At 41.7% G+C, this 26,884-nt stretch overlaps 1 protein-coding gene across 1 annotated transcript; it reads left to right on the top strand.

The window, feature by feature from the left end:
- Positions 1–3,724: 3,724 nt before the first annotated feature.
- LOC115579680 (NACHT, LRR and PYD domains-containing protein 12-like) lies at positions 3,725–25,341 on the top strand (the record flags this gene model as incomplete). The annotated part of the gene is made up of 8 exons (XM_030413261.1): positions 3,725–3,919; positions 4,353–4,443; positions 14,074–15,832; positions 15,929–16,102; positions 16,370–16,543; positions 21,200–21,373; positions 24,678–24,724; positions 24,851–25,341. Coding segments are annotated over exons 1-8 (3,105 nt in total), but the record flags the coding sequence as incomplete, so codon positions are not given.
- Positions 25,342–26,884: the final 1,543 nt, after the last annotated feature.

The following is a 26,884-nucleotide window of genomic DNA, read 5'->3' as shown; positions in this document are numbered from 1 at the left end:
ACTAAGAATGTTTTAAGAAAGAGGCAAAAATGATAATGTGTTTATAATAATAATAATAATATTAATGATGATGATAATAATAAATCATTACAACTAACAAAACTATCTAAATATTAAATAGGAATAACGCCTTTAAAATTTAAATAAAACCATATGTGGCGATCAGCAGTTTATATGTCAGCATTAACGTAATATATCGGTATGTTAATAACTCCAAACTGTTAGCTAGCTAATAATGATAATATTGATAACATTATTGTGGGTTCAATAACAGGTTTACCTCTCCACAGTCCTCTCAGCTGGAGAGAAACCAGAGCAGCTTCTCCTCTTCCTCCACAAGGAAGTCAGGAATTCCTGTAGCTCAAAGAGATCTGACAGTCAAACTTTACTCTTCTTGTCACTTTTGCGAACCTGGGCTGCAGAAATAGTGACGTATGGGTAGGGGTGGGAATATCTGGTGACGCAAACAGGAAATGCTCCGAAGGGTAGACTGTCCCATTTCCGAAAAGTTGACGCGTTCTGCAGGGCGCACCGAAGTACACTCCTTCGGTGAGACCGCAAAGGGCGGGTCCTTGAAGTGTGCAGACCCTGAATTGGGACACAGCACCTGACTTTAACTTCCTGACTTCAACTTCCTGACTTTAACTTCCTGTTGAAAGTTTAGTCTCATTCACTGTGATGGTTGAGGTGCAGACAGTCGTTTCTGTGTGAACCTTCATTTTTCATTTCTGCAAACTCACAGCTGTGAGTTCAAACAGCCGCCATTACAAACATCATCCTCCACGTTGAGAGTAGAATGGTGGAGGAAGAGCAGAGGTGGAGTTAGCTGGTGATCAGTAGTTGATGTGGAGACAGCAGGAAGCTGCATTCAGAGGACGGTGAGCAGATGAAAGCTTTTATTTCGTAATCAAAGAATAAAAATGCAAGTGTGTCACTAAATGAGCTGTCAGAGCTGTGAATGCTCCTCTAACAGGAAATGTCACCTCTTTCTGTCTCTGTCCACTGAAATGTGATCAATAATCAATCGACATGTTTGTTAACTTGTCATCAGATGTGGAGGGCAGAGAACATGAAACTGATTGTTTCCGTCCAAACTTTACACACAGCTGTCATATAAATATGTGACAGCATCATTTAGACACTGGTGAAGTTCTAACAGCTGAAACAAAGACGGCAAAAGGAAGAGTCCAGAACATCAAATGTGTCAGTAACCACGGCAATTGCTCAGCATCGCTCTCAAAACATTTTTCTTTACAACTTCAACATATGTCAGATTTATTACACTTTTTTGAACATATTTCACTTTTTACAGTTTTTGAACACTTTATTTCCATCTTTTAACACATTTATGAGTTTTTTGAAACATTTTCTCAGATCTTTAACATGTTTTTATTAATTTTTTGATATTGATCAGATTGGTTTTCATTTTTAGGATTTTTGTAAGATTTTGAACATTTTGAACATTTAATCAGACTTTTAACGTATTCCCGAGTTCTATTGAACATTTGAGTTTGTTCAACATATTCATCAGATTTGTTACATTTAGTTTAACTTATTAACAAACAAAAATGCACATTGTCATTTATTAAATACATCAGTAATTAACCATTGTCACTATTTCAGCACGTATGAGCCGCAGTGAACCAACATGTACTTTAAAAGCTTCAATGAAAATCTGGATATTAATGAATCACCAACATTGAAGAAGACATAAACTCCATGTTGATTTAAGTCAACAACATACACTCACTAAATGTCAAGATAGGAAATATTTTGACTCCTATTTTCATTATAAACAGAAGATTCAATCATCTCGACTCAAGTTTGTGTCTCTGACTGAACTGAGATCAGTTTAATCTGCTCGTTAATTTGTCGTCAAACTCACTTAAATCAACCTGGACCTGAACTGAATCACAGTCATAAACACTAACATGTAACTTTAATGTGTGTTTGACGAGGTTCTAGTTAAAAAACTCACAAAGTATCTGCAGCACAGCTGAAGGATTTTATAACACAAGTTTTTACCTGAATGTTTCTTCATGACAGCTTGTGAGTTGTGTGTGAGTTGTTGTGTAGTGACCTTATAGAAATTAACAATCAGTTAAAGTGATGTTGCTCTTTAAAAGTCATTAAAGCTGCTTTCTGAAGTGAAGGCTTCAGATCAGTGATACAGTGATGGATAACTTTATTAATCCCTGAAGGGAAACCAGGTCATCATAGCAGCAGGTACATTCAAGTACAAATACAATGAAAATACAAAATAAAATGCTTAATTGGCTATAAAATAAGAGGTACTAACTCAAAATAGAATACAATAAAATAAGACACTGAAATAAAAATAATAGTAATGCATTTTATTTAAAGGCGCCTTTCAAAGAACTCAAGGACACCTCACAACAGTACAACAAACAGAACTCCAAACAGGAGACAATTTAGTGCAAATGAAGATAAATAAATAGATACATTTGAAAACAAATAAGTGGAACATAAGGTGTGAGACGATAAGGTGCAGTATTGTCAGTAATGATCATTTCAAGAGCATTATGTGTGTTGTTGTGTGAGCGTTGTAAAGTCCACCTTTACAAGCCTTCTGGACCTGCTGCTGAGAAGCATCAGTCAGCATCCTGTGACAGAACAGACGGATCAGGAGCTGCAGTGTCCTGCTCTGCAGAATATAGTGACGAGAGAAGCTGCAGGCTGGAACATGAACTAATGTTTACAGCTCACTGTCATCGTGCTTCTTCCTCTTCTGGTGACCGGTTGTTCCTGATGAGATCAGAGGACAAGCAAAACCTCCAAAGTTTGAAACAGTCACACCTGCATTCACATGAAGGGAAGATGTGTTGCATCATTTATGGGGCCCAACACAACTTGAATAGTCAGAATGCAGCATCGTTATAGGATCCAAGATGTTTTCAGCACAGAACTAACTTGTGTCCTCCTCTGTGGAACATTGGACGCTTTAAAAAAAAACTATTTATTTCGAGGAAAGTTTAAAAATAACATGAAGTAACAAGTAAGCGGGCCTGACTCAGTTTAAAAACTGGTTTCCAGCAGGTTCCTGTTCTGCCGAACATGGAACATAAACCACCGTCATCTCACATCAAGACATAAACACATTTACAGTACATTGGCATGTGCTAGACAGATACAGACACATGGAAACAAACAGTGCAGATAGTACAAACAATACTTAAACAATACATGAACAACCAATGAATGCAAGTGTAGGTGTTGTAGGTGTAGTTTGTATGTCTTTTTTCAAAATATGTGGTAGATGGTAAAGTCCTGAAGTGATGGTGAATGTCATTCCAAATGCTAGTGTATGTATAAAAGAAGGATTTCTGACCACAGTTGTTTTGTATGCAGGGACAGTCAGACTGACCTAGTGAGGCGCACTGGTCTCATATTATGTGTCAAGAGAAGTGCAACAAGTGTTGGTGAAGTGCTGTTTGAATCTGCAAATAATAAGTTAATATTGGTTAACATCTAAGAACTTTAGTTTTCTTCACTTTTCCTTGTGTAGATGTGAAAGTTGTGGATTCATGTTTAAGCAGAGCATCACTTCAGTTACTTTCAGTCTAACCAACACAGCAGCAGCAGCAGCAACTCTAACGGGCCCGACTCTACTGCTATGTCAGCCGATCAGAACTCCTGTTGATGCTCTGATATGTTTGTTTTCCTTCAGGTTGATAATACTGCCTGACCTTACCAGTGAGCCCTGATGACGACATTTGACCTTTTAAACACTCTAAAGCAATTAACAGAAGAGGAATTTGATGAGTTCAAATGGCATCTGAAGCAGCCTGGACTCCTGGACGGCTACGGATCCATCGCAGCTGCCGACCTGCAGAAGGCAACAAGATGTAAATCAGTGGACCTGATTGTGAAAACCTATGAACTTCATGGAGCTGTGAAGGTGACCAAGGAGGTTCTGAAGAAGGACCCAGGACGGACCTGCTGCAGAATCTGTCAGCCAGCAACTTAGGAGGATGGTCAGATGGTCAGTCAGTTTTACATCTGTGTATTTTCAAAGAAAAGACAGCTGGTGGAAACTGACACAATACTTGTAAAGGAGCAGAGTCTCAGTAGAGAAGCTCATTGAATTCAACAGAGAATGAAATTAAAGGCCACAACTTTTTTTGACGAGAAAAGGTTAAAGTGATCAATCATTGTTCTTTACTAAGAGGACAGCAACATGATGGAGCTCCCTGATTTATTCTCTTTACGTTAGTCTTTGGTTTAAGACTCTTCTGTCACTGACTCACGTGGATGGTTTTATTATTAGTGTGGTATTTTATCAATTCCTTAAATAACCAATGAGATGTTGTGACGTTAATCTGTTTGTTCAGGAGCAGTTAAACCAGTATGAGATGCTTCATGGACACAAAATCAAGCAAGAACTAGTTATGAACAGGGGCAAAGCCAAACTATTATGCTCTTGCATAATAGTTTGGCAAAAATGTATGTTTGTTGTTTATCTTGTAAAAAGCCATGCCCACATTGACCAGTCACGACCACCTTCAAGATATTGCCTCAGGATTGGCCCTACATCATACCGACCAAATTTGGTAAAAATCGGTGTAGCCGTTCAAGATATAAACTTCCCATATTTTTATCGCCCCCTAGTGGCCAAAATTCGCCAAACTCGGCTCATCCCTTCCCGGTGTCATGGCAACCAAGGATCTCAAATTTGGTGTTAATAGCATTTGGTTTGACCGAGATATCAAACAGTTTACATTTTTATAGCTAGCTACAGAAATTTGTTTGTTAATAATGACAGATCAAAATTCTTTTGATAAACTTAGATCAGGTCCAGCTGAAGAGTGTACGTGCCAAGTTTCATGCAGATCGGACAAAATCCCAATCCCAATCCAGTTTTTGCGATTTTGTGGAAAAAAAACAAACGTTCTAAGCGGAAGTGGGCGTGGCCAGTTGCGAAGTGATTCAGCTCCATTCAGGGAATCTGGAGATACAAGGTTTTTGAATATCCGACATACGGTGTGGGAGTTACAGGCAAAAACGCATTGGCCTAGGTTATAGCACCCCCCGCAGGCAGATATGTGTAGCTTTTTGTGTCTGAGGTCATGCAGGTGTCTGGACCAACCCTCCAAATTGCACAACCCTCTCTGGCACGGTTTAGCCTGCAGCACCACTTTGAGAAGGAGAAAAATAAAAATAAAAATCTAAAAAATTTAAACAAATCTATGTTCAACAACCAAAGTTAAGACAACCTCCAGTTGTTAGAAGGCTGTCTCAGAGGCTCTGAATAGTTTACTATAAGATCTTATGATTATATGTTTAGTTTCAAATACAAAATCAGTTTCAGATACAGTTTGTGAAACTACTGTAACAACCTCTTCAGTAAACACCATGTTCACAGGAAGCATAAAGTGGATGTATGTATTGGGAACAGACATTATTAGTAGTGTCTGTCTTAAAGTAACACAAAGTGATTAACACAATGAGAATAATTAAACAATATCACAATTCCCACATCAAGAGATGTGCCACAGAACGCTCGGCCCCGTAGCCTCCAAGAAATCCTGCAAATAAAGGTCCCAAACGTCCTTCATGGTGGCAGCAAGAACTTCCTGGTGGATGCTGCAGTGGCGTCAGGAGCAGCTGCCTGGAAGCACGTTGTTGGGCCTCACCTTACACAAGGCCCGGTTAAGGTGTGTTTAACAACAATAAAAGGGGGATTTAGGTTAAATTTGGCTATCAATAATAATTAATGATTATTTGGGATAATTATTAATTATGATAAATAATATGATCCAATTTGCATTAGATCACCTCGGGGCACCACCCTTGAAGAAGGGAAAAAGATAGCAATTTTACTAAATCAGTCTCATAAAAACGTACTGAACTGTTTATAACTCTGGTTAATAATTAACTTAATAACTACAACCAAATTCACCATAACAGCTAGTAATGGTTGAAGGATTTTGGAGTTCTTGACAGTGTAGAGGTTGGCAACATTCACTCATGTACAATATTAAATAGACAGCAAGAAGGTTCAATATCTTTTATTTAACACAAAATGGAAACACACAATCTAACTAACATGTACTATACCAGTGTATGTGTGTGTGTGTGTGTGTGTGTGTGTGTGTGTGTGTGTGCGAGTGCCTGGCAGAACAAAGGAACAATGGCGGTCAATGATATCACATGTGGGTGTGATATGCTCTAGCCTCCAGGAATGTGTGTGTCTGTGAGTATGTATGTGTGTGTGACGTGGTGCCAGGTTATAGAAGATGGTTAGTTGCATGCAGAGACCCTGAGTCTGTGTGAAGCATAATTCAACTAATGTCGAATTAGCCGTCTAGGAAAGCAAACTACCAATAACTTGACTCGAGGTCACCATAACACCAAAACATTGAACAAACACATCAATTGAACACATTACATCAACCAGAGTTTAAAGTCCTGTGCTTAGCCGTGCTATGGTTTGCTATCTAAGCCCAGTTCAACGTTACCAGTCTTTGAGGAGAAGGTGCTGGTGGTTGCAGGAGAAAGTTGGGGCTCCAAGGTTGAACAAGCTGCTCTTGCTGTGCAAGGTTTGATGAAAGTCGGCAGAGGAGGAAACTGGTCGCTCCTTTACTTTGTAAGGATAGCAGCTCGGTGCTAACCTGCTTGGTGTTCCTTAGATCCTCAGATTGGCAGGACCTCGTGTCGCTGCAGTGAGGAGAAGTTCTTTGGGCCTGCTGCCAATGCAGCTTGCAGCTCTCCACAGCTTTTTGGGCCCAGAAGAAGGGATCTAGAAGGCAGGCAGCCCCGTGGGGGAGGTGGAGAGGAGCCCTTGAAGATCCAAAGTTAAAGGAGTAGAGCGCGTTGAGTGAGAGAGAGAACATTGAATTCTCTGGGGTTTTGACTACCTGATCAGTAGGGGGTCTGTCACCCTGACCAATAGTAGCTCAAACCTGAATTCTGCACCTAGGTGTGAAGAATGGGGAATTCTGGGACACTGAGTTCATTTCAGAGTCCATTTTGAAATCCACAATGAATGACTTCATCTGTGGGTCCCAACATCCCCCCTTTGGTCTCAGGATGTCGCTTGATGTGGGATCCTGAGAGCACAGATCCACATGTATAATCCATAGTTTGAAGGAGTTCCTCTGTCATTTCATTAATATTGGTAACATCTGGGCAGTTCATTAACCAGCTGGGCATTGGCTCACTCTCTGTCCTGGCTAAGCAAGGATCGTGAACATAACATCAAGAAAAGAAGTTACACAAAGAAAAGAAAATCCAGATAAACACTATGATTATGACATTGAATTCACGCAATACCTGTATTTCTCAGTTAATCTCTGGGTTAGTGAGAACAGGAATGTGAGTGATGTCAATTTGTTAGGGCGAGATGCAGAGTGTGGCACCTACAATGGTATAGTCATTCTGGAGTGTCCAAGAGTGTTTGTGTTTACTCGTTGGATCTCCTCGATGCTGATTACTTTAAGTAATCAGACTTATTTTGGTAGACTTAGAATTTGCTTCTTCACGCAGGTTTTTCTGCGGAAGGGTGCCACAAATGTGGAAGTCTAAATGACTGTATCATGGTTCTTGTTTGGCAGTGTGGTAATGTTGTAAAGCAGTGTTGGACGAGGACATGTGTATGTCTTGTTCTGTAAGGTCAGAATGTGGTGTCCTAAGCTTAGGTTTACAACAGTTAATTCACAAAAAAAAAAAAGGAAATACAACAAATGAGCTAGTCGCAGTGTATTTACAAAGTTGGACAGTGGTTTCTGTCCAATCAGAATTTAGTCTCGATAGCATGGTTTTTGGCTATTACTAAATTCAGAAGACTTGAGCTTGCTGCTGTTGCTAACAAATCCGTGGTTTCCTATTGTAACTGTAAGAAAGTGAGTTACTTATCGTTAGCAGTCAGTACAGGGATGGATCGAGCCGTCAGTTACCAGCAGCTAAATCTGTTGTTCTTGGAGTTTAAGTTTTGCTTAAACTGTGGCTCAGGGCTGTAACGCTCTGAGTATCTGGATGGAGAGAGGAATTCTGAGCCACTGTCACTGGCTAAGGAATTATGACTGTGCACTGAGCCGTGGTCAGAGAAGCTGTGGTCATCATCTGAGTGATATGCTGGCTGGTCATAGTTCTGGGCCAGGATTTCTGCATATGGCCTTCTACAGCTCCTTTTGTCTGCGTGCCTATCACGACGCAGTTGGTGGACGTGGCGGTTACGCTCTATGTCCCTATGCGCCCTTTTGTCACCACCCTTTGGTCTGTTGGGAGGGTGGTGTTTTGAGGCAGGAGATTTTTGAGACGCTGTTGTGTTTGAGAAGGCAGGCTCAGGTGTCTTACCACTGGATTTGGAATTGACTATAATTTCCCAAATCTCCTGTGTCATCTTCCTTATCTCCTTCAGTGAGAGGTTCTCTTGACGCGTGCTCATTTCAACATGAGGGCGTACACATGGGTGAAGGTTCTTCACAAACAAAACCTTGAAGATAGGGTTCTCTTCTAAGCCTGGTGCATTCCTGCCCTGGAAGTAAGCGTGCCTAAAACGTATGTAATAATCTCTGGGATGCTCGCGACGGGAATGTTTCACTTGGATGGCTGCAACTATTCCGGTGGCTTCATCAGCAGGAGAAGAGAATTCTTCTTTCAATGCGTGACAAAGCTCCTTGTAGTCATGTCTGACACTGGGAGGTTGTGTTTCTATAAACTTGCGTACAGCTTTGGAGCTAGTGGTCTCCACAAGTTTAACTTTCTCCCTCTGGGTTGCATGGTGCAAGTCAGCTAGACAATGGTCAAGTGAACTTAGGTAATTCTCAACATGGTGATCACAGTTGTCTGGCTCAAAATGTTCAATGTGCCTAGCCATAGACTCAAGCTCTTTAAAGCGGGGGCCCTCTAAGCTAGCGTTTCTATGGACATTGACATCCCATGCTGCAGTTCTGTCTAGCTGGGAGGCAGGGGCTGGCCAGCTGTTATCACGCTCATGGAGGTGCAGAGAGGAGGTGGGGCACTCCTGGAGTGATCTGGTCCCCCTTTCAGAGGGAGGGGCCTTTATGAAGGTGTCATGCATCAGAGACTGGGAACAGTTGGTAGAATATCTTCTGTGGGATAAACTACCTGTGACCTCACTGTCTGTTTCAGGAAGGTGGGAAGTCATGTTACTGTTATCTCTGTCTCTCAGTGGAGGTTGAGGAACTGACTTCATTCCCAAGGACTTAGGGTCAGTTGAGAATTGTTCACATCTTCCAAGTGGAGAGGGAGTTAACCTTCCATCAAGGGAGGAGTGTGAATCGGAGTAACCCGAATCACATTGGCTGAACGACGGTGGTGGGGAGAGACATCCTGACCTAAGTCTTAACAACTCCTCCTTGTATGAACAAAGATCTAACTCTGCTGAGTGCAGGTCATCTAAATAGCGCATGGCTTTCTTATTAGCCATCTGAACTTCCTTGAGGAGACTAGAATTATGCGCTCTAAGGAGTTCTAACTCCTGTTCTAGGGTTGTTTTGCTCTGAACAGCAAGGCTGGTTTGCCTGTGGAAGATCAGAAGCAAACATCTTAACAACTGGCCTGTGGATGCTGTCTGCGCATCACAACTGTCCTTAAGTAGGGACTCTATCTCTTCATTGCACTCAATGAGATTTAACCTGTTAATGACTTCAGGGCAGCCAGGTTTTACACTCTGTGCCAGGGAAGAAATAAATCGCTCTACAGAGGGGCTCTCCATTGTTAAGCAAGTTGTCTAAACAACGATCAGTTTGGTTGGCTATTGTGTTGCTTTGGCAAACACTTTGTAGTGTAGCTTGGGGGGAGTACACTAGCCTAACCAAATTGTGTGCTGGCCTACACCATGGGGGTAGCTTCCTGTGGAGGAGGGTCGGCTCTGGGCATACAGATTGTGGCCAGTAAAGGGAAAAACAGTTTACAGCGTAACTTTGTTTACCAAACCTTAAACATGCACTAACTAGAATGCAGGGCTGTAACAAATCAGACGATTGTCTCTTAAAGTTGACTTAAGCTGAAATACGTGGTAGAAACAGCTAAAGTACAAAACTTATTTTTCACAGGGCTGGTAGCACGCTGTGACTCTATCTCTGGCTCTACCTCTTACTCAGGCTGAAATGCACAGCAGTAACAGCCAGATATAAACTTCTTTGGGTCACAGGGCGGGTGGCACGCTGTGATTAACACGAGGAACACTTAAATTGTCATCAACAGCTTGGCTACAATGCATTGAATACGGGATATTCAAATGCTGAACTGAAATTCTCAGAATTTCTACAGAGCACTTTCAACTTGAATCGATAGCGGCATTAGCAAATGGCTCAAAGCGGCAGTTAATAACCTAAAAGATTTTGGTTAATCAAATGGGTTATAAAATTGATAAATCAATTCTCATCACACTGCAATTGTTTGTAAGTACAAATCAACGCCTACTCCTGTGGTAGACTAGTAGTTAAATGTAAATACTTTTGGCTAAATGGTTCAAGATGTGAATCTTACATTTTAGCACTGTTCAAATTATGCTGAAATTAATATTGCACATTTATGAATGATTGCCAACAGTACACTGCCTCACACGGGGCACCATTTATGTTGGGCCTCACCTTACACAAGGCCTGGTTAAGGTGTGTTTAACAACAATAAAAGGGGGATTTAGGTTAAATTTGGCTATCAATAATAATTAATGATTATTTGGGATAATTATTAATTATGATAAATAATATGATCCAATTTGCATTAGATCACCTCGGGGCACCACCCTTGAAGAAGGGAAAAAGATAGCAATTTTACTAAATCAGTCTCATAAAAACGTACTGAACTGTTTATAACTCTGGTTAATAATTAACTTAATAACTACAACCAAATTCACCATAACAGCTAGTAATGGTTGAAGGATTTTGGAGTTCTTGACAGTGTAGAGGTTGGCAACATTCACTCATGTACAATATTAAATAGACAGCAAGAAGGTTCAATATCTTTTATTTAACACAAAATGGAAACACACAATCTAACTAACATGTACTATACCAGTGTATGTGTGTGTGTGTGTGTGTGTGTGTGTGTGTGTGTGTGCGAGTGCCTGGCAGAACAAAGGAACAATGGCGGTCAATGATATCACATGTGGGTGTGATATGCTCTAGCCTCCAGGAATGTGTGTGTCTGTGAGTATGTATGTGTGTGTGACGTGGTGCCAGGTTATAGAAGATGGTTAGTTGCATGCAGAGACCCTGAGTCTGTGTGAAGCATAATTCAACTAATGTCGAATTAGCCGTCTAGGAAAGCAAACTACCAATAACTTGACTCGAGGTCACCATAACACCAAAACATTGAACAAACACATCAATTGAACACATTACATCAACCAGAGTTTAAAGTCCTGTGCTTAGCCGTGCTATGGTTTGCTATCTAAGCCCAGTTCAACGTTACCAGTCTTTGAGGAGAAGATGCTGGTGGTTGCAGGAGAAAGTTGGGGCTCCAAGGTTGAACAAGCTGCTCTTGCTGTGCAAGGTTTGATGAAAGTCGGCAGAGGAGGAAACTGGTCGCTCCTTTACTTTGTAAGGATAGCAGCTCGGTGCTAACCTGCTTGGTGTTCCTTAGATCCTCAGATTGGCAGGACCTCGTGTCGCTGCAGTGAGGAGAAGTTCTTTGGGCCTGCTGCCAATGCAGCTTGCAGCTCTCCACAGCTTTTTGGGCCCAGAAGAAGGGATCTAGAAGGCAGGCAGCCCCGTGGGGGAGGTGGAGAGGAGCCCTTGAAGATCCAAAGTTAAAGGAGTAGAGCGCGTTGAGTGAGAGAGAGAACATTGAATTCTCTGGGGTTTTGACTACCTGATCAGCAGGGGGTCTGTCACCCTGACCAATAGTAGCTCAAACCTGAATTCTGCACCTAGGTGTGAAGAATGGGGAATTCTGGGACACTGAGTTCATTTCAGAGTCCATTTTGAAATCCACAATGAATGACTTCATCTGTGGGTCCCAACATCACGTGACCACTCCCAGTTTCCCCATCATGGCCCCTGGGCCTTCTGTACAGATGCCCACACATTTTGAATTGTAATCATACTCTTTGATCTTGATTATACAAACCACTTGTTTTCACGTACTCTCCCAGTGTGGGAATACTAGGTGTATAGGATTGTGATGTTTCTAACTTTGTGAATACCTGCTGCCTAACGGGAGCTTCTACCCCTGCTCCAGTCTGCAGAGCTGCTCCTCTGTGCAGTGGCACCAAGCCTTCAGTGGTGATTGGTTACACTGCACATGAGTAACAGCCAATCAGACGTTGTTTTAGGCAGGACGTCAAGTAAGACCACAGAACTATATTAATTAATTAGCTGAGTGATGCTTACAAATGAATGACCGACTGTGAGGAGTAACTGTACGTCAGTAAACTTAACTCTATGTTAAAGTGCAGTAGATGTTTCTGATTGGACACATGTCAATGATTTATCAATAGGAGTTGAAATGTTACTGTGCTACCGATCTACTCAGTCATCTTTATAGTTGATCTCAGACTTTATAGTTTCATAGTTTGAATGATTTTATCCACATACTTTTTTAACAACCACAGTCCAGAATAATTGTATCTAAAAATGAAGATGAATTGGTGGAGATCACACTCCAATTTACCAACTGTCCAAGAATAAACTATGAAACCTACAGTACAAAACACGGCACATTTAAAATACGAATAGGAAGTCAAACTGAAACTATAACACATAATGTCTCTTTCTCTGTCAGTGGATGTTAAAGATGCTGGAGGAGCTTCAGAGAACAGAGGAGCATCCTTCTCTCAGACTGAAGGTAAAGCTGCTGTTGTCTCTGGTTTGTATGGAAGCCCTGAAAGAACAAGTTTAGTTGGACTCAATTATAACTGGGTGAAAGCAAAGAGAGAAAAACTTCATCAACCAACTTTGACTCATAAACATTTACAAATAAAGCCTAGGTTGATTTTTGGTGAGAGTTTCACTTTAAGGTATTGAATAAAGATGTGACTGCACAGAGCTAAATTTAATTTACTTGACTGGTTGCACAGTCAAAACATCCTCCAACTCCCAACATACATTGCTGCCCAGGTAATCCATAGCTTAGAGCCCCCTCTAGTGTCTAACATACACAACTGTATATCCAGATCACACCACAGAATAACCAAATGTTCAAAATGAAAATGGCAAAAAAAATGTTATGGTAGTAGAACCCCAAAGACAGCTAGAGCACATCATGAAACATTACCAATAAAACTACTCCTAAGTTAGGCCCGTTTTTGGTTAGATGAATATAAACATTAATGTATAGTATAATGTTATTGTATTTAAAATAACACAAAATCTATTTTTCTGTCAGTTACAGTGGATGTTGAAGGTGTTGGAGGACTTCCAGAGAAAAGAGGAGCGTCCTCCTCCCAGACTGAAGGTAAAGCTGCTATTGTTAAGGGGGTGATAGTCAAGAGACTAATGGTGCATTCAGTGCACGTCTTAAACTTTGAAATCTACAGTGCTTTGTATGGCAAAGGTAATGTTCGTGTCAGGGACGTCAGGGTGCGTTCAAGTGCACCTCATAAAATGTAAATAACAGCTGTCAGGGCATAAAAGTCTAAATCTGACAATTTCATAGCCGTGAGTGCTGATAAAATGTTTAAATGGAAAATTGAAGTGTGGATTTGGGGAATGGTGACATCCTTTAAATTTTGACGCTGATGATATTTTTTGCTGTATTGCCCAGATCCATGGAGGTCATGTCAATGCTTTTTTTAGTCGCAGCTTATTCTGTATTTAATGCCAGCATCATGTTTCTAGTCGGGACAGGATCAACAAATGATTACAAATGATTAAATACTGTTTTTATTTACACTTTCATCAGCATCCCAACCTTTAAGAATCAAGCTTGTAATAAATGATCTAATACTGTAAAGGTCAGAATTTTTCATAATGAACGCTGCAGATACTCTGACCAGCGAAGAATCAGAGGCAGCAGCCTTCTCTGCTGGCAGAAATTTGTTCAGATAAAACAAGCATAAATAGAAGACTGGCTCATTCTGACACATGAACTACCAACCCTGATGATCTTTGTTGTGTGTTTATTCAGGAAGTCATTCTGCAGTTTGTCAGAGTAAACTTAAATCTAACCTTCAGAAGAAGTTCCAGTGTGTGTTTGAGGGGATCGCTAAAGCAGGAAAACGAACCCTTCTGAATCAGATTTACACAGAGCTCTACATCACAGAGGGAGGGACTGCAGAGGTCAATGATGAACATGAGGTCAGACAGATTGAAACAGCATGCAGGAAACCACACAGACCAGAAACAACAATTAGACAAGAAGACATCTTTAAAGACCCACCTGGAAGAGATGAACCAATCAGAAGAGTGATGACAAAGGGAGTGGCTGGCATCGGGAAAACAGTCTTAACACAGAAGTTCACTCTAGACTGGGCTGAAGACAAAGACAACCAGGACATAGAGTTCACATTTCCATTCACTTTCAGAGAGCTGAATGTGCTGAAAGAGAAAAAGTTCAGTTTGGTGGAACTTGTTCATTACTTCTTCACTGAAACCAAAGAAATCCGCAGGTTTGAAGAGTTCCAGGTTGTGTTCATCTTTGACGGTCTGGATGAGTGTCGACTTCCTCTGGACTTCCACAACACTGAGCTCCTGACTGATGTTACAGAGTCCACCTCAGTGGATGTGCTGCTGACAAACCTCATCAGGGGGAAACTGCTTCCCTCTGCTCGCCTCTGGATAACCACACGACCTGCAGCAGCGAATCAGATCCCTCCTGAGTGTGTTGACATGGTGACAGAGGTCAGAGGGTTCACTGACCCACAGAAGGAGGAGTACTTCAGGAAGAGATTCAGAGATGAAGAGCAGGCCGGCAGCATCATCTCCCACATCAAGGCATCACGAACCCTCCACATCATGTGCCACATCCCAGTCTTCTGCTGGATCACTGCTACAGTTCTGGAGAATGTACGAGAAAGGAGGACAGGAGAGCTGCCGAAGACCCTGACTCAGATGTACATCCACTTCCTGGTGGTTCAGGCCAAACGGAAGAAGGTCAAGTATGATGGAGGAGCTGAGATAGATTCACACTGGACTCCAGAGAGCAGGAAGATGATTGAGTTTCTGGGAAAACTGGCTTTTCAGCAGCTGCAGAAAGGAAACCTGATCTTCTATGAATCAGACCTGACAGAGTGTGACATCAATATCAGAGCAGCCTCAGTGTACTCAGGAGTGTTCACACAGATCTTTAAAGAGGAGAGTGGGCTGTACCAGGACAAGGTGTTCTGCTTCATTCATCTGAGTGTTCAGGAGTTTCTGGCTGCTCTTCATGTCCATCTGACATTCATCAACTCCGGAGTCAATCTACTGGCAAAAGAAAAATCAGCAAACCATCAATCTGCAGAGACACGTCTCTACCAGAGCGCTGTAGATGAAGCCTTACGGAGTTCAAATGGACACCTGGACTTGTTCCTCCGCTTCCTCCTGGGACTTTCACTGCAGACCAATCAGAATCTCCTCCGAGGTCTGCAGACACAGACAGGAGGTATCTCACAGACAAATCAGGAAACAGTTAAGTACATCAAGACTAAATTTGAAGAGAATCTGTCTGCAGAGAGAAGCATCAATCTGTTCCACTGCCTGAATGAACTGAACGATCAGTCTCTACTAAAGGAGATCCAACAGTACCTGAGTTCAGGAAGTCTCTCCACAGATAAACTGTCTCCTGCTCAGTGGTCAGCTCTGGTCTTCATCTTACTCTCATCAGAAAAAGATCTGGATGTGTTTGACCTGAAGAAATACTCTGCTTCAGAGACGGCTCTTCTGAGGCTGCTGCCAGTGGTCAAAGCCTCGAACAAAGCTCTGTAAGTGGGGAGAAGTTTCTTCAGAATGCATTAAATGTGCTGTTATTGACCCAAATAAGAATAATGTTTTGATTCTGCTTATTATTCTTTATCCAGACTGAGATCCTGTGACCTCTCAGAGAGAAGCTGTGAAGCTCTGTCCTCAGTTCTCAGCTCCCAGTCCTCTAGTGTGAGAAAGCTGGACCTGAGTAACAACAACCTGCAGGATTCAGGAGTGAAGCAGCTGTCTGTTGGACTGGAGAGTCCACAATGTAGACTTGAAACTCTCAGGTCAGATAGTTCATAGTTTGTCTCAAATTATTTGTGTTATTTCTTTAATGTTTTAATTCAATTCTCTCTCGTATGTCAGAACTGTTATGTTTTGAAACCATGCAACTAAACTAATTATTGTTTCATGTCTGTTTAATCCAGATTTAGTCTTATTGATTTCTCATATCTCTGACATGTTAGAGTCAAACAGAAAGCAAGTTCACATGTGCTACAATGATATTATAAATACTGTATCACCTAATGCCTTTTTTACGATTCACGCTCCAGGCTGAGTGTCTGTGACCTCTCAGACGAAAGTTGTGAATCTCTGTCCTCAGTTCTCAGCTCCCAGTCCTCTAGTCTGAGAGAGCTGGACCTGAGTAACAATAACCTGCAGGATTCAGGAGTGAAGTTGCTATCTGCTGAACTGAAGAGTCCACACAGTGTTCTTGAAACTCTCAGGTCAGGATTCATTATTCTATTTCATTATTTCATGTAACTTTACAATTGGAGCAGGTCTTCATCGTACTCTTATCATGAGTCATTTTATTTAAGAGACCCACCATTTCCCCCATGATCAAGCACTTTACACAGTGGCAAGAAAAAAACTGCCTTTTAACAGGCAGATACCTCGAGCAGAACCGGACTTAGTTGTGGAACGCCATCTGTCGGAGAGAGAGAGAGAGACAGAAGCCTCATTCACACTGCCGTTTGCATGCAGGGAACCAGCAGCTATTCTCTGCACTCTCATCTGTGTGAAAGTTTCAGATGCGGCGAGAGGGGAAATTTCGCCCCGGCCCTGATCTTACTGGTGGTATCAGGGAAGCATTATTTTTTAACTGCCCCAGGCGCGGGGCGAAGGCTTGCTGGTCAGACAGTATGATAACTGCACAGGTCTCTCACTCAACTTAATAAAGAGAAATTTCCCACAAAGCAATATTACAGGACCAAACAACAGTAACATAGTAACTGTAATTGTCTTTGGTAAAAAATACTGCAGCTGTACGTGCAGAAGTGTCCTTCTTCTGTCCGTCCTGCCGCCTGTCCTACTGACTCTTCCTCACATTTCTGCCCGAAAAAGAGCGTCTGTCACCGGCGACAAACTGTTTGAAATGTTTGAAATGAAAATAAATTTCCATGACTGTCAGCCCTCCAGACTGAGACATCAGTTTACTTTCCCCCGGAAAACATTGTCCGTCCCGTGAGTGAGGGAGTCAGACAGTATTCTGTTTACTGATGTTGATTATGTAATGTATGTAAAGCCAAAAACGTAACTCTGTCACTTTCCAGGATGTTTGGTGGGTCAGGCTCTGAATCACTACACATTATAACAGCATCCATATGATTATAAACTGTCTGCGGGTTTAGATTGATATGGGAAACACCTGGGAGACACCTTAAACACAACGACACGCCTCTTAAGGAGCTGCAGCGCCGCCTTTCTGTATGAATTACACAGCGGTTCATCAAAGATGCGTCACCTCTTTAAGGCAGGAATCTTGCATCGATATTCCACCTCACTGTAGGTGTGAAAGTTACAGAGGTGGAATGGGGGGACAGTTTCATTCCACCTCTGATCCTCCAACAGAGATAGTAACAGAGCCACAACAGAGGTGAGACAACATCTGTGTGGACAGGAGTGTGATGTTCTAATAATGTTCACAGTCTGACAACTTAACCGATCCTTCACTCATCAAAGTAACAATACAAAACCAATGACACCCCTATTCTATATCTATATCTATATCTATATATCTATAAATATATATAATTGTATATATATATAAAATTTGGGACAGTCAGTCTATTCTGTTTAGTCCTGACTTACATATCTTAACAACCATTGGATGGGTTGTCATGTGGGTTTTGACATGCATGCTCTCTTTCGGGATGAACTGTCATTACTTTTGTGATCTTCTGACTTTTCCTCTATCAACATCATCAGCTCATCATCAGTACAACGTGTTGGTTCATGACTAAATATTTGCAAAACTAATGGCATTTCCCATCAGCTTCAGTTATATTCTATGTTAAGTGCTGATTAGTAAATTAGTAAAAAATTAAGATGATGAATATAATAAATGTTAAACCCTTAACCTGTTCACACCCACCTATTTTCAGTAACTTCACCTATTTAGCATACCCAAATGGAAAAGCTGATAACACAAGAACTACAAGTCCGAGATGGATGTATGATACGCCATTTGAAAGCTGACAACCTCTAGTTTCTGTGAATGTGTTTATTTAGCATGTACCATACACACAACCAAAATGACATCAGTTCAAACATGGCTCTAAAACATTTTTTTTGTCTTCGAAAATAATAGGTCATATTTGAATAACAATAACTAGGATGTGCTTTATGTAAGGCATATGGCAATATAGCACATACCTTCCTCATCTTGTCAACTACACCTGGGTGAAATTTTAGACTTCTAGGCCTACCCTTATGGGAGTTATGGAGGTTTTAGTTTGTGGTGTCACTGGCGTCCACGAACCTCTCCAAAACGTCTCCAAATGGCCAAATTGTGCCAAATGCTTTTACTCACTTCTGTGACACTGGAAACATTACTGAAGCATTCTGGTGACTATAAAACCTTTCTCCATGATTCAAAACATAATTTATTCACACATTCATTTGATGGGTGGTTGGAGGGGTTTCCACACGCTTCTAGGTGGCCATATTGAGATATTGTCATGTGACAAGACACTACAGAATAGTTACCATTATACAAAAATGACAGACTATACTGAACTGAATTTCAAACAAGGATTGTATTATCTATCAATACACTATTACTGTATGTATAACTGTGCCAATATCAACAAAATATTAGTGTTTGCCATCAAAGTCCCAAGCACTGCGTCGGTGAAAAACAGTCTGAAAAACTGCAGTGGACTGGTTGCCACTCTGGTCTCCTGCTGTGGTCCGGGCTGTCTCACCAGCATGAAGGCAACTTGAGCAGGCTCAACGTCGTCATCCCCTACATCATGCCACTGTTGTTCCTCCGTGTGGGAGCTATGTGCTCTGGAGGATCCTCCTCTTCTGCCCCTCCCCCGGGCACGTCTGGCAGCACGGGAATGTCCAGCAGTTGGTGTAGAAGCTGCAGCGTCCCCTGAGCCAGAGGGGGCAGTGAAAGATGCAGCGGGGGAGGAAGCACTGGTGGATGCAGAGGATCGTTGCCGCTTCTGCCGACCACCTTCAGCAGGAGATGGGGTTTGGCGTCTGAGTGTCCTACTTTGAGGATCCCAATCCACGTCACTGTCAGACTGTGACCTACAAAACACAATGCAATGCACAAATGTTACCAAATATAATGAAAAAATATATAAATGCATTTCAATGGGGTGTTATTGACATAGGAAACAAATAAACACGGAAATGATATTATATATTACACAAAAACATCAGGGAAATAACTGTACATAAACAGAATAATTGAATTGGGGGAATATTCCCAGTGTCTGGTCAGTGAAAAAGATCTAGTTCAATTTGTTTACAAGCTTGAAAATAAAAAATCTAAATAAAAGGGAATTAGAGGCTGAAAATGAATTACATTCATTTTGAGCCTCGTCGCACCGTCTGTCCCGGGGGAAGAGAGAGACACGGACGGACGGACGCTCATCGCCGTCAGCCGGGGGACGGACACTCGTCACCGTCACGCGCGGAGTATAGCGCCGCTGACCTAGCGGTATAGCGGGGTAGCGCCGCTGTTCCACCGTCTGGGGAGAACCCTGCTTAGGCGGGAGGCAAAAACGCTTGGGCGCCGCGCCTAAGCCGTATAATGGCAGGGAAAACCCTGACATTATAGAATAGGATTACAAGGATTACATAACTTTAGTTGAGTAGTTGAGTAGCTAGCTAGCTAGCTAGGCTTAGCAAGGCTAATTAGGCCCTGGGGCGCTAACCATTTAGCATCATTTATGACATGCTAATGTATACTGTACTGTTCACTGTAATCATAAAAAAAAACCCCACCCACTAACTTTCATTCAAATTTCACTCATGGCTAAATAAATAAATAAAACATGATCAAAGATAACGTTACTCACCGATCTAAGATGTCGTCAAGTCCCTGAGCGAACATCTCCTCTCTCTCAGAGTCATACTCACTGTCTTGACTCTCATCAGATGATGCTATAGTCCATTCCTGGTCATCTTCTCGGATATATTTGGATTTCTTCCTGGCTTTCGCCATTGTAAACTCTGAAAATGCCTACGAAGAAATGTAAATGTTTGCTGCGTCTCTTCACCATGCGTCTGCTGCGTAAAGTCCGCCCAAAGTCGCCAGACGCACGGAAACCCCTCGGCTCATAAATACCTGACCTGGGCACGCCTGCCCTCATTAGAAAGGTAAAATAATTGGCTAGAAGCCTGAGTTATTGACATGTCGATAGCCAATACGCTATTCCTATACTAAGGCAGCGAAAAACAGTAAACAAAGTCTATTGGTCCTTCAAACAGGCAGCGCTCGATCTACTTCAGGGGCTCTGCTGGGGTGAAAACTGAACAGAAAAAGATGGGGACACTTTTATTTTGTAGCCAGCAAAGTGATGAAAACAAGCATACCCAACATCACCATACAGGAACTAGAAAACATTTCGGTGCGGCCGGTAAAGTATGGACTTTAGTTGCCGGACAAAGTTGGCAGACGGTAAACAAATGGACTTTACAGGACGATATTCACAAGCTGGAATAATTTTATGAAAAACCATTTTGATGCTTTTGATCAGTGGATTCTTACGGACAACTGGAATATAGATAATTGAGGAATGGACACATATTACGGCTTTATGGCCGCTTCAAAGGTAGGGAGTCGCCGTGTGTTTCTTGTGTCTCACGTTTACCATGCTGGTGAATATCAATGATTTATGGTTTGGTGCTCATGTCAACTGGATGAATGAATTGCGGAGATTCTCCCCTTTCTAACGACGTATAGTATGTCCATATTGATGAAAGTTGAAGCGGGATACTTCACTGCGCAGTGTAGACATACAGTCATTTATCTGAAATCGCCCGTCGGCGGGCGGGTGGGTGCGGAGAGGTTAAACGCAGATGTCCACTGAATCATCGGGACCCTAAGTCAATCTGTGATGTGTTGTTTTGTGTGTCTGCAGGCTGTCAGGCTGTCTGATCACAGAGGAAGGCTGTACTTTTCTGGCCTCAGCTTTGGACTCCAACCCCTCCTATCTGAGAGAGCTGGACCTGAGCTACAATCATCCTGGAGACTCAGGAGTGAAGCAGCTGTCTACTCGACTGGAGGATCCAGGCTGGAGACTGGACACTCTCAGGTATGAAGAGTCCTGCTGCAGCCAGAGACAGTCAGTGTGAGACTCTGTGTCTGGAATATAGATGGTTCAGTGTCAGGAGGTCGGCTTTGTTTACTCCACCTCCAGTTGTTCAGTTCAGTTCAGGAGAAAGGCAGCATAGCTTGAAGCCAATAGTTACAAGTAAAGAAAGGAAGACGAGGAGAAGAGATAAGTGACCAGGAGAGACTTGGCACAAACACTAAAGTTACACCTCTTTCTTCAGACTAGTTTAGTGCCTGTTCAAAATGTGCCTGTCTGATTTCTTGGCCTCTGGTTTTGCTGTTTGGTGAAACACTCATATAAACTACTTCACACTCCACACTGACTGCAGAGGGTTATCAAAACATTAATATTAAATGTGATTTCCACCACGTCACTGCTGTGTTATGATATTTATAATAACAATAGACCCTCTGTGTCAGATGTCTGACCAGAAAATTGTGCAGAGCAGCAGCTCTCTACAGTTGTTGGTGGATCTTTGGTTTAATGCTGTTGTAATTTACTTCAACCTGACTGCTGCTGTCTCAGTTTCACTCTCACCTGTTCTGGAGTTGTGTTAAGGTTCTGCTGCTTGAAATCCAATGTTTCCGGATTTTGCTGCTTTAAAATGAAAGCTGATAAATAACTACATAATGTGAAGGATTTATAGGTGTTAAACGCAGGAAGATGGCGTGAGAACGTTAAATGAATGGATGTTTAATTTGTCTTCTGTGGCAGCAAACAACACAGGGTTTCAGTAACTAACTGAGCCACTTTATGGACGACTGCAGTAATACCAACAGCACTTTACTGTGACTGCAGCAATGTGCTTGTAGCTCTGTCACATACCGGAGAGACTCACTCCCTACCAACACAACACAGAGTAGTGTTTGTTGTCATAAGTTATCGGGCTGCAGCTAACAACTATTTTCATAACCCATGAATCACAGAAAAAAACAAAAGCTGATGTTTTTTTTTGTGTTTTTTACATTTCCAGCATTTTATTAAAAGAATAAAACATTGCATTTTTATTTTGCATCTGGCATTTTCCTCTTTAGTTTTGTTCAGTTCACTTTCAAACAACTTCAGATTGTAAAAGCAACATAAATGTATACGTTGGTTATATTCTCCTGAAGCTAATGTCTGAAGCCAGAAAAAATTGCTGTTACAGCAGCTAATCAGCCGAGATCTGAGGAGGTGCTGTCAACTCTGAGAGAGGTGTGTGCAGCAGACTCAGTAAATGTTGGATCTTAAAGCTGCCATGTGAAAACCAGATTATTGTAGACAAACATAAAAGATGCTGCAGATGGCTACAGGTTTTGTTTGATGACTGAAATGATGCAGCTTTTATTTTGTAGACTGCTGTTGTCTGATTATTGGAAGGACTTTCAGAATAAAAGGGGAATGTAAATGATGAACAGTAGCCGTGTGCAGTGATATAGATCATTGAGGATGACGAACACTGAGATGCATTGAGAATCGTTGACAGCTGAATCGTAATGGAATTGTGAGGCCTCTGAAGATTCACACCTCTAAAATGTTTGTTACATGAAGAATGCAAAAGTAAAATATAGTTTGTTTTCTAAAGTGCACATAGCACATCCTCGTCCATTGATAGTGGCCTCATGTGTGTTAGCAGCATACTGAGGATACCATCAGTCAGAACAGCTGCTGGCTGTGGTGTCATGGGGCGTCCTTCCTCAAAACGTAGTCACCATGTTGACTTGTTTCTTTGTCAAATGACACACACAATATTATATAACATCAGTTTGCATAGTAGCACAATTCAGATGAAGCTCAGTGAGCTCAGTACACGCCTTGTTGTTTTAGTTCATATCTGCTGATGTAAAGAGCAAATACAGATCAGGCCTGTACAATAAAACACAACAACAACAGAGCTGCACTTCCTCACAACATGTGAAAAGTAGAAACATATTAGATAAACACATATTAAACATTTAATAGATTAAAAAGGGTTTGTTGAGCCGGTAAATGAAGAAACATGAACAGTCCTACTAGGGGAGAACCCAAAGAGCTGTGATCCAGCAGCAGTCTATGTTCTGCTGACACAAACTGAGGGACAGTGAGTGACAGTCAGCTGACAGTTGTTCATCTTATATGTGATGACACTTATTATTTAGTGTTGTGCTGTTATTGTCGACTTTGGTTACAGTTATATCTATGTTGTGTTTTCATCTACTGTACTAGTCTTTACACTTCAATGTTCTTCATCTTTTCTTGCTTTGGCCACATGTTTGTGTGACATTGTGCCAATAAAGACATTTTGAATAAAAAAAATGAAATAAAAAGATAAATGTACATTGTGAATGCAGCCTAAGCCATGCACTGAGAATAAAAAGGACATGTAATATTTATTTTAACAGAACAGATGTGCTCAAGTGCGTAAGTTGTCGCGGCCCTAAAACATTCTTCTATTGAATTCAGATTGAAAACTGCACTTCTTTGAGTCCTCAGCAACAAACCTGCCAAGTATAAAGTAGATTGGATGAATGGTTCTGGAGACATGTGAACCATAGACAGACAGACAGAAAGAAAGACAGATTCCTGGCTTCATAGTCAGATGTTCCTCTGGTCACATCTGGACACATCATGTTCACCACAGCAGATTTCACACTAAGAGACATTTTCTGTCATTGTTTCTGCTTTCAATGGCATCAAACATGACATGAAGTTCTCCTCACAGTAACTGTTACTGCTGTAATATACATAAACAGTCTGGGAGTCTCTGTTACTTGGTTTTGTGGCAGAGGTCAGGAACCAACGTCCAATGGTTTCCGGTTTATTTATTACATATAAATTGTATTTGTTTCTTTGCACAGTAAAACAAAGCTGCAGAAACACAGCAAGAACAAAAAGCAGACTGTGCAGCTGGGATTCAGAAAAGCCCTCCAAGCTTCAAACAGGAATCGGACCTCAAAAGTTCTGACGTCCAAATCCAAAAGTCCTCTAATATAGAAACCTGGTCACAAGTTGACATTGGATCAAACAGCAAGCGTAAAGTGGCCCACAGGAAACAGCAACAACATCCAATAAAATAAAGATGAAGTGATAAATCCAACAAGAGGTTTGTGTGTGTTCTCAGATGTTGTGGTCCTCTTTCACACACACCAACATCCTGTGGCTCACTCTCAGTGTGTGAGGAGAGTGGCAGAGGTGAAGAGGTTCAGGGAGAACAGGGAGAAGCAGCCTGATGGACAGATTGTGTTTCTGTGTATGAGAGTCATGTCATGTCCATGTTTGCATGCTGAAAGAGGATGTGCTGCTCTGACCCCCCTCCTCCTTTCAGGGTGGAGCCTGCTGGAGTCCGATGGTTGACACCAGGTCTGAGGAAGTGTGAGTGTCTTTTTACTGTCATTCATCAAAACACTGTGACATCACTCATTCACATCTGTGATGTCATCATCACACTGATGACACATTAATAACTGCAGCTGTGTTGTGTCTTTTTCTCTCCATCAGATTCCTGTGAGCTCACAGTCGACACAAACACAGTCCACAGATACATCAAACTGTCTGACAACAACAGAAAGATGACACATGTGAAGGAGGATCAGTCATATCCTGATCATCCAGAGAGGTTTGACTGCTGGCCTCAGCTGCTGTGTAGAGCTGGTCTGACTGGTCGCTGTTACTGGGAGGTCGAGTGGAGACGAGGAGTTGCTATATCAGTGAGTTACAAAAGAATCAGAAGGAGAGGCGACAGAAAAGACTGTTTGTTTGGACTGAATCATCAGTCCTGGAGTCTGATCTGTGATGATGGTTGTTACTCTGTCTGGCACAATGACAGACAAACAGACATCTCCTCCTCCTCCTCCTCCTCCTCCTCCTCTGGTAGAGTAGCAGTGTATGTGGACTGTCCTGCTGGCACTCTGTCCTTCTACAGAGTCTCCTCTGACTCACTGATCCACCTCCACACTTTCAACACCACATTCACTGAACCTCTTTATCCTGGATTTGGGTTCTGGTCCAGTTCTGGTTCTGGTTCCTCCTCAGTGCGTCTGTGTGGTGTTTAGTGTGCAGAGTCTCCTGTCACAGAAACATTGTCAGTGCTGAACAGTTGAATCTGTACAGGATCACAGTCACATCAATCTTTCAGCTTCTTGTAATAAATTCATCAGTCAACTTTGTACAAAATGATTCAAACTGATTGAAAAGATTCTTCATTTACATTTTAAACATATGTTTAATTTACTCTTCCATTAAATTGTGGAAATTGCGTTGACTTGTACTTTCTGTCATGTGTTGTTTTGAATTCTGGCTCTTGTTCCAATAAAATCCACAACTATTCGTGAAATGTGCATGTAATTACGTGCAAATAAAATTACACAACAAAGTGCATAAACACTCGAAGTGTGTTCCTTTCTGCTCCGTAACTTACTAAGGTAACATGCAGTCTCCAGCAGTTGTCCGCTCGCCGTCCCCGCAGCTGCAGTTCAGCCACTTTATCAGCCAACTTGAACACATGTGTCCATCTCCCTCTTCTTCCTTCCCATCAAAATTCCTTTTGTCTTTGCAAAGTAGCTGTCCAAAGACGTTTGTTTAACACTCATTTTAGCTAGCTTGAGGGCTTATGTTTTAGGGTAAACCGTGACTGAAAGTGAAAAAAAACAACAAACAAACAAAAAAACTTGGCAAATTCACTGGTCACAGATGTGTGACTAAATGTAGAATTTGGTAGCAGTCCGGGGCTCTGTCATACAATTGAATGACAACATTAATTAATATTTATTATTTTCAAGACAAAACACGAAGGAAGGGTGCAAATGGGGATCGAAAATTATTTTTCTATTTTCTGTTTCTACGGTGACTGGCGGCACCCCTCCAGCAGATGGCGCTCTAGGCTACCGCCTATATCACCTATGCCTAGAACCGTCCCTGGTCATGGGGAATACTTGATTCCGATTGGCTGCAGGATGTCCATTAATCCCTGATATATGGACACCTACTAAGTAGTTACAGTCAAATTGTCTGTTCACCGCTGTAAATTAATGCGGTAGCTGGCGTATTAAATCTGAATATTTTATTTCCAACATTAAGTGCAGTCCGTCAGTCCTTCAAGTTTTATTACATCTTTGAAATGTTTGTGATAAAACAGATATATGAAATAATCCGAAATGCTGTAAATGTACCTTTGCTTTCCTCTTCTGATTTAATAAAGCCTGAATGATTCTGGTTCTGTGTGAGAAAGTAAAGTAACTGTAACGTAGTGCTGACACACAGTACAGTACTCCAGTAAATGTACTTTAACTCTTCTACAGATTGTAAACTGAGGATCTGAAGTACAGAGTGTCATGGTTTAAATATTAATAAATATAAACTAAATGTTATTCTTTACATTATGAAATGTTTATATCTGGTTTATTTAGTTTAGTTGGAACAAAGTCTGATAACTCTCACTTCATGGTCGAGGTTATTAGTGGATCTGAGGTCCAATGAGCTCACACTGCCCCCCTGTGGAGAGGCTGTGAACTGCAGCATCAGTGTGTGTGTGTG

Source organism: Sparus aurata, chromosome 4 (genome assembly GCF_900880675.1).
Source record: "Sparus aurata chromosome 4, fSpaAur1.1, whole genome shotgun sequence".
NCBI lineage: Eukaryota > Metazoa > Chordata > Actinopteri > Spariformes > Sparidae > Sparus > Sparus aurata.
This window is presented reverse-complemented; position numbering and strand designations above follow the sequence as displayed.